We start from the raw sequence: 15,053 nt of genomic DNA, 5'->3' as shown, positions 1-15,053 counted from the left end.
AATGAAAAATGACAATACACTGTACATGACCCAAGAGGGTAGTAAAACCATTTACTTGCAATTACTGACCGCAAGAGGATATGAAAACAGGAAAAAATGAGCACACTCCCCTATGGGACTATAATTGAGAAATATTCCACTATTTTCAGTGTTTCTGTGGTTCAATCTGACATGGGTAGTTTTTCAGTTTATTAAGAGGGATTGTAATTTCTGCACCGGGAATATGCAAGACTAATAATTCAGCTAAATTAACAAGAATTTAACAAATCTCTCAGTTTGAATTTGTTTTGCTGTTCCTGTATTCTCAGAATTAATTTGCAAAAATCCATTAAACATAATAACTGAGTTGACTTAAGGTACCATTCTGTCAGACAGAGATAAAACACTTGCACATTCTTTACATAATAATTTAAATCCCTCTTTGGATGTGACTGGGAATTGAGCAAGCACAATAGCAATCCTTCCATTATGCAAAAAGAAGCAAAAACTATTAACAAATTACAGCTTTCATTTTCTATTAATTGAGGATTATTGTATTCTTAAAAGTGGTGGGTTTTCTTTTTTCAAATTGAGCAGAACATTTTTTGTTTCTCAACACCAGCATAGGCTTGTGTGGTGGTATTTGTAGTTTGTCAGCAAACATAGCTTTGAGCATAAAAGTTTGGGTTTTTTTTCCCCCAGCAAGAGGTGATCAGAGGTGTCGGTGAAGGCTTGTACAGAAACTCTTTTTTGGAAACCATTGTTCATACCCCAATTAATGCACCTGGCAGTTTCAGGAATTTTTCTTTTTTTCCCCGAACATAAGACAAGTTACAAAAAAGAGAATGCCATTCACCCATCTATCCCATTTTGTAGTTAGTAGTTAATGAATTAATAATTCAAGGATCTCATAGAGTTGTTCCTGGCTATCGACTTCAGCAACATAGCTGGGTAGCTTGTTCCAAACTTCCAAAGCCCTTTGGGTAGAGAACTACCTCCTGTTCTTGGTTTTAAAATGCACTTTCACGTAATTCCCTCTTCTACCCTCTGGTTAGTGTTACACTGTGCCTTCATAAATAATTTTAAGAGAAATGTCCCACTCAGCTAGGAGGCAAGCATCTCTGTTTTCAATTTTTCCCTCACTGTAAAGGCTTGGCAATATCGGCAATAAGCTACACACTTCTCTTAAAATCATTCTAAATATTGAAATGTATATCATTTAAAGATGACAAAAATACTTTTTTTTTCCTCTCACACTGTGAATGTGAACACAGGATAGGCATATAATACAATTCATTTTGTTTATGTTTCATTTTAATCTGCCTTAAGGAAGTAAATGTACTAATGCAAACAGACCCTAGAGACTGCACACTTACCTGAGTGACAGTACAATAATAGGCTGCATTTCCCAGCTCCATTAAAGTTAAAGAGCGTTAATAATAGCTCAGAGTAAAAAAATAAGAATCCTAATCCCATGTTTTGGTTCTTAGCCGCAAAGAATTCTATCAGACATTAGCTTTGGTGATGGAAAATGACTCCTGGTGATTCTTTGGTCATTACTCCCAACGAGGAGGTGAAATTAAAATGGGATAGGATTGAGAAACATCTCGGCATTCTAACTCCAGTGGAGAGATCATAAAAGTAAAAACTGCACCTTATCTTCTGGAGCTTTCATTAATGGAGTGTATACAGATTTGCGGCTTCAATTGCATTCATCAAGGCAAATAGGTCTGAAGGGCTCAATTCAATATGTCAGCACAAAATGTTTGCTTGGCTAAATTACCCAATTGAAAACAGGGATGTTTGCCTCCTAATTGAGTGGGATATTTTCCTCACAATCGTTGTAATTGAACTAAAGCTCATTAGAACTAGTTTTGTAGGCTTTTGCTGTTGAACAGATGAAAAGAGAAGCAATTGTGTAGAAAAAAAAATAAGCATGCCATATGTGTAGCTACATTTTGTGGATTGCTTTGCTATCAGTTCTCAAATGCTGCATCCCAAGATAGTGTATCTTGTGAAGTCAGAGAGGTTAGTCAGAATTGCGTATCTCTCACTGTTCTGCATGAGGAAGGTTACAGATGAGGGCAGGTCTGTTTGGCCCAGCAAGCTCATTGGTTTGCCAGTAGAAGGCACAGTATGTGGATCTCGTCCAGGTTCATCTTGAAGGAGTTGAGGGTATCGGCTTCAACAACAGGTCTACGCGCCTTGGTCCCAGTTTCCACAGTTCTTTGTGTAAAGCACCTCCTGTTATCCTTGCAGGTTTCCAGATAACATTGTCTACATAAAAGAATATGTGTTGGAAAACCTTTACATTTCAGATTTTAAGAACTATCCCAAGTATTTCTGTGATATGGGTGTATATGATTTGGTCTCTTAACAAAAAGTTTCAATTAAGTTTTTATAGTGAGGCTGCTATGTAAGTTCTTCTTGAGAAGAAGAATGATGCAGAAATGCTTATGTGAATTTATCATCTGCATAAAATATTCCCTTTAAAAGTAACCTAGAATAACATAATGATGAGCATGACTGCATTTGACTGCTTTAATGGGGATATAACTGCGCTATTTTGGATGTAATTTACAATGTCTTTGTAGTTTGTCTCAGGGTAGATTGCTTTAAATGGGTGACTGTTGATTTTCTTAATTTAAAATTAAATAGGTCTAATGCAGCCGGATGACTTCACAAGTCCTCCTCAGTATTGAGTGTTTTTCCACCAGATTCTCAAAAAATGCTACTTCTGCCCTCTGCTGGAGTTCTGATGAAAGACTAATTCAGTGTGGAGGGGATGTTCTAACAGGGATGAACTATTTCATAGGATTTATTTGGAGTTTTGATACAGAAATTCATACATGTTTCTCACTTTAGGTATCTATAAGGAAAATAGTAATTCCAAATTCTGTTTGTGGGGAAATCACAAACTACATTGCCAATTATGATAAATATTCTTTAGCATTGTTACAAAAAACACCTAATTACCGAGAATATCAATGATTATTAATTTCTTGCATTTATACAGCATCTCAAAGCTTTATAGTTGTGGTAACAACATGACCCTTCTAAATTGCAGACAAAGGGTCTGTGTAAATAATGTTTAGTCTTTTAAAGTATACCAGGTAATAGTGCCTATAGTTCTTAAGAGTTTCGGTACACTAATCAACATGTGGTCCCATTGTTGTATATTGAGCAGCTTTGTATGAATACTAGAATTCTGAAGATGGTAAAACATGCATACTTTATGTATGTTTTGTGCTTTCTGTTGAGGAACCCTAGTGCACTAAATAAAATAGCAGCACCATTTTATTACAGAGTTCTAAGTCTTTTTGTCCTTGCCTTGTGAAAGCCTGCACTGTACCACAAGCAGCCACTTGCAGCTCTTGCCATGAAAGGCAGCAGCTCTGAGACAGTACCTCGTCTTCCCCAGGCTTGTGGAGGAGTTCATGCTGCTGGCCAACATGGCCATGGCTCACCAGATCTACCGCACTTTCCCGGAGCAGGCCCTGCTGCGCCGCCACCCCCAGCCCCAGACCAAGATGGTGGACGACCTGAAGGAGCTCTGTGATCAAATGGGCGTGAATCTGGACTTCACCTCGGCTGGAGCCCTGCACGTAGGAGCCTGCTGCCAGCTCACGTTTAATCAATACACGCAGCGTGGCCAGGCATAAAGGCTGTTTGTTTTTTTCTTCTCTTCGCAGAGGAGTTTGAATGAAACTCTGGGTAAGGACCAGTACTCCAGTGCCAAGAAGGAGGTTCTCACTCACATGTGCTCCCGGCCAATGCAGGTTAGAAACTGGCTGCTTGACCCGTTCTTGTACAAATGTCCTCCTTTAACTTCTGTCCTGCGGAACCCACCTAGTCAGTACAACAAATTCTCAAGCCTCAAGGCTCATATTAACAAACAGCCAACCATCCATTTCTAATCTCTTCCTCCAACACAGTGTAGAAGGGAGCTGGAGCACCTAGCACCAGGCACAAGGCAGGGTACACCCTGGATGGGACAGCAGTCCATCGCAGGGCAAACAGACACAAACACCAGTTTTCCCCAAAGCCCCAAAGTCAATTAATCTGCCCGTATGTTTTTGGCCTGTGGAAGGAAACCAGAGTGGCTGGAGGAAGCCCCATGCAAACTTACGGGGAGAACATAGCGACTCCATGCAGATAGAGCCTCGGGTCCAGCATTGAACCCAGTTCCCCAGTGCTACAAGGCAGCAGTGCTAACCACTGTGCCGCTGTGCTACCTATTAACAAACTAGTCTATAAACAATCTAGTCATAGCTAAACATAGATAGAAGAACAGTTGGAGAGCCCACTGTGCTTTCATGCAGATTTCATCCAGGTTTTTATTTTTTTTTACCTAAAAATCTGTCTCCGCAATCCTCATTTTTAAGGTTAAGCAGCTTTAATGTAATGTTTATCCTGGCGGTCAGTCACTGTTGCATGAACTAATTTGGGGAGCAGGAAGAACTGAAAACCCAGACATTCAGTCTGAATTGGTAACAAATGGATGGAATTTGGTGTGCCATTACTGTTGTGTATTTGAAATGAATAGTATATTCTGAGATACTCAGGCTTCTTTGAAATATGTTTTTTTGTGGTTATGGACATAAAAGGTTCTGTCCTCATCTCTTTCCATTTCCTAGAAAAGGAATAGCAGTTTTGGTTTTACTTCTTGGAAGAAGACATGCTTAGTAGCAAAGAATATGAAACTGCACGATCCAATGTACTGGATTTGTAATAAAATAAAACACACTAAAAGAAAAAAGCACTAGAAGGGCCATTATTCAACACTGGCCTCTTCAAAAAGAGAATGTCTTTGTGGCTGGTAGGCAATCAGATAAATAAATATACAGGATTTTATCACAAGTGTAATCCAAGGCAAACTCTTCAGAAAATTAATATCAGGATATGGTTATGAGTAAAATGCCTTTGGTGCTAGGGCATATAGAATGAGTTTAATTTTAGAACTTCTAGGAGCACTAAACAAACGAGCTCTACATGAGATCACTCAGACAAAGCAACAATACAAAGCAAAAAAAAAATTTTGCCCAGGGTGTATCCTGTTTTTCTAATAGAGTTAAAAAATCTCTTTATAGTTTATACGTGTAATTACAAAGTGCTTTAACTAAGCAACATTTGATTTATTAATTTGCTAACCACAAATATGACAGTTGTGAATAGATTGTGCTGGTGGCTTAGAGTTGATTCATGGAAGCATTTGTTCTGTGCATAAATGTTGTGCGTGTGTTTTAACTTATTTTTTCTATTTTAATGTTTTGAACCCACCGAGTTTGGAATTCCCAGTTGTTTCTTTACATCGTGCCTCACGAGTTGAATCTCCTTTTCCGCACGATGGAGAATGAGGAAGAGCAGAAAGGCTCCGCCTACCTGCCCCTCATCAGGCCATCCATCATCTCTTTACACAACACAAGCCCCACCCACCTGCCAGGAGTGTTGGCACCGATTGGAGGAGAAGCTTGTCTGTCACTGGCATCACTGCAAGTCTGCTGGCACCCAGGAAGTTGTCTGAGTTCTTAACTGATCTGTAATTTCTGATCGTGGAGCTCTGACCTTTGACCCACTGGCCTTGCTAAACAGACACATTAGCAGACCATGCCTGTTCACTCAGTTCTAATCAAGATATATAGCGATAAGCCGGATGTTTATGAAACACAGATCCTGAACAGGAGTTGATAAGAGTCTGTTTTTACAAAAACATTTATTTTACCAAAGAAAAAAATGATTTAGAATTAACTGAATTAAAAAGGATTATGGCAACAGTTGGCACAGTGGTTAGCATTGCTGCCTTGTAGCACTAGGGGTCTTGGTTCAGTTCCAGATCTGGGGTGTTCTCTGGGTGGAGTTTGCATGTTCACCCTGCATTTGCTAAGGTTTCCTTCAGGTGCTCCTTCGGTTTCCTCCCACCGTCCAAAAACATACTACTGGCTTACTTGTCTTCTGGGTATGTGTTTGTGTCTGATGTCCCATCCAGGGTGTATTCAACTTTGCGCCTGTTGTTTGTCTGGAGAGGCTCCTGCCCCCCTGTGATTTAGTACGGGATAAAGCGATTAGAAAATGGATGTATTGCCCCATTTTTTTTGCTCCAATTCAATCAATACCTAATCAAACGAGGAGCCGGCAGCCCTGATTTTGTTATTTGTAATTTCCTGGAAGACCTCTAGACCTGATTAGTGGCTGGAGACTGCAGATGATAATGCCAGTCCAGCTCTGTTCTAGTTTTAATAGCCTTGCCACTGGTTTCATTATCTTTTATAAAGCAGCTTATTTGCTAAGGCTTCACTGTTGCTTATATGGGCAAATAAAACCAATGAGCTGGACAAACAAGATCATTTTGGTTCGTTATGCAAACTGCTTGTGTTTTCTTAGCCCCTTTGGACTTCAGCTGTACCACTCAAGGAAAACTGCAGACAGAAGATTGTTGACATACAGTATCTATATATTGTTTATTTGTACTGTAATGTATGTATGACTTTGTTGTAGTTCCTCTGTTCTTTATCTTCTTAGTCTTTAGGGGGTAGCTGAAATTGATTTTTTCCCCCGTACTTGGTCATGTTACACTAATAAATTAATTATTACCTAATGGTTTCAAGTACCCATGACCCTGAATTGGAATAAGCATTTAGAAAAAGGAATGGATGGTTTTAAGTAAGATGCATTTCCACTTTTTGTGCTTAAAGCCAGATTTTTGACTGCAAGACATATAGAACTTCTGAAATACAGGGCTTTTGTAAAACTAACTCAGACATGTACCTAAAAGCAGAGATTTAATGAAGCAGGTGAGTTTATAAGGTAATCAAAGGTAGTTCCTTATTCTTATGGTGTTTTTGCTTTGAAGGAAAACACATGAATAAGGACATGGTACCCAAGATTAATTAACATTAGTCTACTTGCGAATATTCCTAGTGTGCTTTCACAAGCTAGTGATCTGCAACCTGTTCCGGCCTGCCTGAGCATGGTCCCAGAGGCTATCTGGAACAGTCAGGGAGTTAGGAGGAATCTTTTACATAAACAAGTCATACCGATAGAACTACTGTCTGAGTTCTGTGCTTAAAGCAATCATTAATAGCACACTCAATGTGTAGTAGTTTATTCACCCGGGGTCTCATCATATTTTAGTTTCCTTGAGGAGAAATTGAGATTTAAGTAAAGGGACTTGTTTCTTCCATGTCTTTGACTTTAATATATGTTCTCTGATTAAAACGATTTCACTTTCACATCTTACCATATTGGAAGAGAACCTTCCTTAAAAATAGTTACTGAACATACTTTGAAATGACATGGATGTCAGCTAAGCAGTATAGCTGTGTGAATAGTGTGTGAAATAGTTAAGTGTCTGAGGTCTTTACTTTATCACAGGGCTGCTGGTTTTCCCCATTAGTTTTGCTTTTTTACCCTTACAACTTTTGTTTTTTACGTTTTTACCTCTCAATCCAGTAATTATCTTTAACTTTTTTCTGCGTTAATCGCACAATGAAAGCTGCCTTGAATCACTTCATTTTGTCCAAGTGGCAAAGAGATGTCTCTCTACCCTTTGCAACAAACGTGGGGTGGGGGATGATGAAATAGTTAAATCTTGTGAAAATATTCCATTTTGAGGCCTCATGTCTGTGTAATTGTAAAAGTCGAGGAATGGTTTAAATTGTTAAGCACCCATGTTTTGGATAGTTGGAACAGATTAAAACGCAACATGTCGATATGTTTTTCTATCATGACTGTTTGTGCGCGACTATGTCAAAAAGGAGCAAGCACAATTAGATCTTCACCATTCGTGGCCTTAAATAGAAGTCTCTGAGGGTTTCATGAAATTGTTTGTAAAATGAGGTTTGGAGGGACTTCATCTAATGGGAGTGTTTTTTCAGATGGCCTTGTATTTCTGCACCGGGGCGCTGAAGGACGAGGTGCTGTTCCGACACTACGCCCTGAACGTGCCCTTCTACACCCACTTCACCTCCCCCATCAGGCGCTACGCCGACATCCTCGTGCACCGGCTGCTGGCCGCCTCGCTGGGTAGGTGAAATCGGCACGGGCCGTCGGCCCTCTGGAGGAAACCTCACCCGAGGAAGATGAAAGTCATTCCGTACCTCCTGCGTTGTAGTCCTTTGAAGTAGGCCTCGAGGAAGATGCACGACTCCGCCTTGTTTTTGGCCAAGCAGACAGCTGTTTGTTGGCATTGTCAGCAATTCAGTGGCGTGATAGTACTACAGATTTAATGAAATAATAATAATAATAATAATTGCTTACACTTATATAGCGCTTTTCTGGACACTCCACTCAAAGCGCTTTACAGGTAATGGGGTCTCCCCTCCACCACCACCAATGTGCAGCATCCACCTGGATGATGCGACGGCAGCCATAGTGCGCCAGAACGCTCACCACACATCAGCTATTAGTGGGGAGGAGAGCAGAGAGTAATGAAGCCAATTCATAGATGGGGATTATTAGGAGGCCATGATTGGTTAAGGCCAATGGGAAATTTGGCCAGGACGCCGGGGTTACACCCCTACTCTTTTCGAGAAACGCCCTGGGATTTTTAACGACCACAGAGAGTCAGGACCTCGGTTTTACGTCTCATCCGAAGGACGGCACCTTTTTACAGTATAGTGTCATAATGAAAGATGCAAGTTTACAACAACGAGCACTAATAATTCATGGACCAGAGTATTTTCATTTTAATCTTTCTAGCGGTCTTCTATTATTGCATTTCTCATGGAGGCTTAATTCTGCTAATATCTTGCCCTATGAACCCTTCCGGTTTCTAGAAATAGCCATTGTTCCATTGCTCATACTCAGAAACTCTCCACCTGTTACAGTGACTCATGGAAGGTGTCATTGAACACGTGAGAGTCCTAGAATATTCCCATTAAAACAAGCAAAAAGCAGTTTATGGATTGTGTTTTTAATATCAATCAACAAGAGTATCAGCCAAACAATCATTCAGCGTTAATTTTCCCAAAGGAGACGGCTGAATTCAGAGTGCTTTGAAATTTCAAGGATATGCATCTCAAGTATTTCTTCATTCTGCCCAACTTTTGACTCAAAATCCCAGGCCTAAGGAGGACATTATCAGGAGTTACAGAGGCTGTTATAGAGTGTATGGTTGTTGGTCATATATATTCTCCAGAGGTATGAGGGACTGCACAAACTCAGCTTTATTCATCTTTAGAGCTTTAGTCAGCGTTTTGTGGTGTCCTCAAGGTGGCAGCATTTAGCTATATGTTGTGGGATTGTCCTTTCCTTTTATGCAGTTCTTGATATTGTGTTTTAGGTCCTTAGACAGTGAGTGGGGAAAATGTGTTTATTTTAAGGTAACAATTCTGTGACAAGAACCTCTGAAAGCTCTAACATACAGTCTAATGTTATTTTGTACATGGTTTAATAACTAATATTTAGAAATGTATTTTTGGCAGTTAACAGTCTTGAAAGGTCACAGGTCTTTTTTATACAGCGTATACAGTAGTCATCTCGGACAGATTGTTTAATTACCATGTTGAGATGTATATGGACAACTTTTAAATAAACTGCTTATATTTGAGGTCCTGTCGTAAAACCTGATATAATAAAACATTTTCAGCTTATTAATGAGCGAATGATTATGATTGGTAATCAATACATATTTGTAAACTGGATTAGCTCTATTTAACAAAATGAAATAAGGGAGAAAGATTACATTTAGAACATAAAATAATTTTGACAGAGTTTAACTACATAAGTGGCTAGGGACTGCAGTGGTGTAGATGGCTCCAAAGTACCATAACCTGTTTGTGATGTGATAGTGCTGGTTCTGCTCCTTTCACTGACTTGCTAACCTCTGTATTCTGTACTTTGTTTGCAGGCTGTGGCCCCTGTTTGAATCTGACAGGGGAGGATATTCAGAAGCAGGCCTCGCATTGCAATGACAGAAAGATGGCTTCCAAACGTGTCCAGGAGCTGAGCTCAGATCTCTTTTTTGCTGTTTTTGTGAGGGTAATGATCTATATCTGAGTTGCACATCAGACAGACAGACAGAACTTTACATGTGTTGAGTAACCACAGCACCACAAAGCACAGGGTTTAATACATCACATGAATACACTCATTGCTGTGTTCAAGCGTTCAAAACAGTTTTTCTGCTTCTGGATTGATAGTGTGAGACTGAGGTATTAAACTCGGTTTGAAGTAGCGCTGTGCTCTTATACTAAGGGATCCCCCATGGGTTCAGTGTAATAAAGCTTAACATGCAGCTGCACATCTGTGTTATTATTAAGTGCAAATGTTTCTGCAATTGATACACCAGTTACACCCCACACTGGAGAATGATCCTGCTGATTCTGAAACGTGCATGTGGGTGAAACATGAATTGGAAACTACAACTGTACATGAAGATATGGGTAGCTGCTGACAAGTGGGAGAGAGGGCTCTGGGCATCTGTGGAAGAAGGCCCAGACAGGAAACAAATAGTGATGAGCCATCACAGCAGGAGGCTGTTAACCACTTCTATACTTAGCTACACAGTTCTGTTTTTTAAAGGTCATTTTCTCTTGGTTCTCTACTTGCTTTGAGCAGTTCTTTGGTTGGGGGAAAGCATTGACTTTAGATGATCCGAAGCTTTTCTGAAGCTTTTTAATTTGGTGAAGCTTTTGGAATCTGCCCTCTGCCGATTTTGCAGCAAACTTAATACTAAGTGCATTCTGGGAACTGAGATTTGTAGTGCAGAATAAGTCCCTTTATTTGGCTATAAAGAAGAGCAGCCCTAAACTAATGACCAGGTGTCCATATGTTTGACATGTCATAATGAATGTACAATCTCCTGAACATAACATGAGTTGAGCAACTGATGTGAAGTCCTCTTTCTAGATTTTGGTGGTGAAAATAAATCAGCTGTGCTGGTTTTGTCAACCTTCATTTACCTGTACGCCATACTTTTAGTCCTAATGTTTTCTCATAACTTTGCACTTGATCCTGAAGTGTAAGATCTGATTCTGTCATGATGTTTCGATCTCTTTTAACTGTGCACCTTCTGTACTTTCAGGAGTCTGGCCCTCTGGAGTCTGAAGCCATGGTGATGGGCGTTTTAGACCAGGCGTTTGATGTGCTTGTGCTAAGATACGGAGTCCAGAAGCGGATCTACTGCAATGTGAGTATCAACCTGAACTGTGTTATTAAAGATTAAAGATAAAGATAGAAAGATTGCTGGAAAATGTAGTTCATATTATAACAAGAAGCATATAAATTCCTCCTTTTGTCTGAGATCTGTATTTTTGTAACTACCTCTGTTTTAAATAAGTTGCTTATTTATTTTAAAACACTATATAATGTTAAATTTCCTTATTTAAGATTTGTTAGTAATATGCACTCACAACCCAATAAATAAGTCTGTCTGTCTCCTTGATTGTACAGTAGAAAGTGTCTATTGTATAAAATTCCATATAATTTCATAAAGACATTTTTAAACTTTTGATATTAAGAGGTTTGGAATAATTGTGCATGTTAACCTATCACCTACATACTTGCTAGACAAGGTTGCATTACTAATATATGAATGATTGAATACTTGCATGATAGATTCAGATGCACTGGAGAACTGAAATTATTTTTTTCTCTGATGATGTAACACAATGAATGGAAGTGTTATCTGAGGGGAAAATACAACAGACAACAGTGAGAGCACTAGTTTTTGTTCTTTAATTAATTAATTAGTTCTTTAAATAGGTTTAAGATGCTGCAAAAAGTAGAGCCTATAGCCCACTTCCCTCCTTTATAACACTATTATGAAATAGTTATAAGTAGCCTTTGACATTAAATTAACTACTGCTGTTAACATTATTTTCCAATTCATCAAATTGTTTATATGCTTTACAACCTTCAGTCCCGGGGTAGTAATTATGTTGTGAAACTTGTCTCCTACTTTGTTTCATATTATTCTGGACATGTTTAAGAGACTTAATATGGAGACCGTGCAGTATAAACAGCATAAGAAGTTACTCATTCAGTAACAGAGGACACCCATAATAGAGACCCGCATAGAAGTAACCCATTTCTGACATTGTACCACCACCTGTCTAGCAGTAGAGAGCTGCAGTGTTAATGCTTTTAATCAAAATCCCTGTCTGAGTTTCTGGTTTAGCGCTAGATTTTAGTACTTTCGGTGGATTTTGGCAGATTTTAGTACTTTCCATAGCTGCTTGTGCATGTGGTGCCTTTGCCTGCAGTCACTTTGCTTTCTGCTCTTAATTCATGTTGTTCCCAAAGCCAGACCCCTTTTGGGGTCTTCAGATTTATGGAATGTCGGTAATCACACTGTTCACACATCATTTCAGATTCTCTCAAATGAATCGCATCTCCTTCCATCACCCATCCATCCATTTTCTAACGGCTTTATAAAGTTCAGGGTCAAAAGGGAGCTGGAACCCATCCCAGCCAGCAGGGGCACAAGGCAGGGTACACCTGGAGCGCCCACCCATTGCAAGGCACACAGACAGAGAAACGCACACGCACACCACAGCCAGTATTCCCAGAAGCCAGTTAACCCCCCAGTACAGTGTGTCTTTGGACTGTGGGAGGAGAGCAGATAATCCAGAGGAAACCCACATGGACACAGGGAGAAACTACAAACTCTACACAAACCCCAAGTCCAGAATTGAGCCCGGGGCCCCAGTGCTGTGAGGCAGCAATGATAACCACTACGCCACCCGACTCGCATCTCCTTCTTGATAATTATATACCGGATATAGCAGCAGAAACTTCGGTCAGTTTGTTAATGAACAAATCCTCAGGGTTCTTCCACAAACTTTGGTCGTTCTCTGTTCTAAACTTACTTAGTTCATCATGCCATCTTGTGGGAGGTCCTCTTCTTTTTCTTCATTTTCGGTCTTTTGTACTTTGTTCTGTGTCTAGCCCATTGTCTTTTTAGTCATTTATAATAATATCACATGCCTCTGTCCACACTTCATTGAATCATCTACAATTTATGTTTCATACTTGAAGCACAAGCAGCATTTGCTAGTCAAAGCCTTTTGGGGACATAAAAGCATTATTCTTCCCAAGGTCCTAATACATAACTCCACATATACTGTAAATAGATCTTTTACTCAATTTTAGAGAATTGAGTTAGCTGGTTCACAATTTTACTTTGAAGCCAACATCATTACTTTGTCAACTTTCTACATTTTAAACAAAAACGTATGTGCACTGTTAAATTTGTTTGAATATGTATGTACAGGTATACAAACATCTTCTTCCTCCTGCTCTTATATTGTTATAATGGGAATTTAATGACGCTTAAACACATTTATGTTTTTATTAGCTCAGCTCCTCAAGTATTAAATACCTCAGGGACTTAAATCGTTGCCACATTTTATTTAAGCTTTCAGAGATTAATGGTTTCCAGATAATGGCTCATCAAGCACAATCTGCCTTTCCCCGTGCTACGTCCTAACACCTGCATCAGACTTTGTCCTTATTTAGTTTATGCTTCGCACTCTGTACTTTTGTACATCTTGTACCATAAAATATCAGTGTCCTCTCTCAAATGACGTTTGCAATTCGCTAGTCATTGAGATTAGGATGGAGCTACAACAAAAAACGTTTTGGTAGGGGAAAAGGCACGTTTTCTTCATGTTTGGAGTGCTGGTTTAGCTTTAATTTAGTCTTTTTTGTCTTGGTTACTCGAACATGGTAGCCCTGCAGTGGGTCCAAATACATCTAGTACCGACAATGTTTCTTTTTTTAAGAAAAATTGCAAAACACATCTTATTACCAAACAAAATAGATTCAGACAACAAGAATGTATGTCAAGCTTTCAGTAACTTTCATAGACAAAATGCTTTATTTGTTAAATGTTTTCTGTGATCGTCCTGAAACAAACTGAAAAGATAGAGGTGACCCTTTTAATATTAGGAAACACATTAGGGTCCTTGACTGGTGCTTAAGCCTTGAACTGAAAATTCAAAGACCGCAATGAACAACACAGTGAGCATCAAGAGACTGTGGACTGATCCGTCACTTGTGCTCCTTGCTCAGGCTTTGCAAGGTCTGAAGGAGTTCCAGTTTCGTAAGGTGGGCAAGAAGCCAGAGATGACACTGACTTGGGAGGCTGTGGGCCCAGGAGAGACACCTTCTCGCCAGGTATGACAGCAGACCAATTTAGCAGTAAAGGTGCTGCCTTAGCCTTCATCTTCAGCGACGGGATGCTTAGCCTGATTGTGAATGTGTTACGTTTTGCTTGCTCAGGGGCCAGGTGAAAAAAGTGTAATACATTGTCTGGGGATGAGAATGGAAGTGGTTAGCATCCTTTATTCTCCCATTCATATTTCAACAGTTTCGGATAGTATTCATTTTATGTACCAACTGGAAACACTTCTCTTTCATTAACTTAAAGACTTAAATCCACTTTTTTGCTAATAATGTTAAATTTCCATTCCAAGCGTTGGGTTGTGCTTTTTGTGCATTTTTACTGTGCTTGTAACTGATAACGTCCCTTGTTCGATTTGTTAAATATTAACAGATAAGTGTAACAGTGGGGACATTGCTCTGAAAAGTCTCCCTGCACCAGGGGTTTATGTTTTTGATGCACTTGGCTTGATGTTTGCCATGACTAATGACATGTTGCTTGGAAGATTGATCCAGGGTCAAACTCCATATGGTCTACTGTTCCATTTAAGTATAACATTCTTCTACTCACTGCGTTGCATGAAAACATTTGGAGCCGATTGTGTTGTATGTATTGTGATATGAATTCACTTCGTTTCAAGACAGTGAAGCATGGGTTTCTTATAGTAGTTCAGGTGGGTAGCTGTGTCAGCATGCGTAGGCTCCAAAGGAACAAGTAATAGGTTTATTCCATGCTGAAAAAAAGAAGAAAGTGATAGTGTTTGTTTTCCCTGTGCACTGCTCAAGTCTGAATTGCTTTATTACTATGACTTCTGTGGCCTTTCAGAGAACAGCAGCATCTGTTAAAGCTAATTTAGGGGGTAATAAATGAGAATTCATTAAATTCCTTTTGATTTCCTTCAGTCCTTATGAGTTTGCACTCGATTAATAGGTTGAGGAAGATGACACATTAACCAGTGAACCTTACACTG

The 15,053-nt window shown here is 39.5% G+C and overlaps 1 protein-coding gene across 5 annotated transcripts in view; it reads left to right on the top strand.

Moving 5' to 3' along the window:
* The window catches only part of dis3l2 (DIS3 like 3'-5' exoribonuclease 2), a 140,687-nt gene that overhangs the window by 115,038 nt on the left and 10,596 nt on the right, over nucleotides 1-15,053 (top strand). For all 5 annotated transcript variants that reach the window (XR_001480119.2, XM_069197302.1, XM_069197303.1 and 2 more), the window contains 6 exons: nucleotides 3,401-3,584; nucleotides 3,672-3,758; nucleotides 7,854-8,001; nucleotides 9,827-9,957; nucleotides 11,003-11,107; nucleotides 13,993-14,097. Coding sequence is in view for 4 of the 5 variants with exons in the window: in XM_069197302.1 (XP_069053403.1) it covers nucleotides 3,401-3,584; nucleotides 3,672-3,758; nucleotides 7,854-8,001; nucleotides 9,827-9,957; nucleotides 11,003-11,107; nucleotides 13,993-14,097 (760 nt within the window). In the remaining variant the exon portion in view is untranslated. The remainder of the gene's footprint in view (nucleotides 1-3,400; nucleotides 3,585-3,671; nucleotides 3,759-7,853; nucleotides 8,002-9,826; nucleotides 9,958-11,002; nucleotides 11,108-13,992; nucleotides 14,098-15,053) is intronic.

Source organism: Lepisosteus oculatus, chromosome 13, assembly GCF_040954835.1.
Source record: "Lepisosteus oculatus isolate fLepOcu1 chromosome 13, fLepOcu1.hap2, whole genome shotgun sequence".
NCBI lineage: Eukaryota > Metazoa > Chordata > Actinopteri > Semionotiformes > Lepisosteidae > Lepisosteus > Lepisosteus oculatus.
The sequence above is the reverse complement of the archived record's forward strand: the minus strand, read 5'-3'. Positions and strand labels throughout refer to the sequence as shown.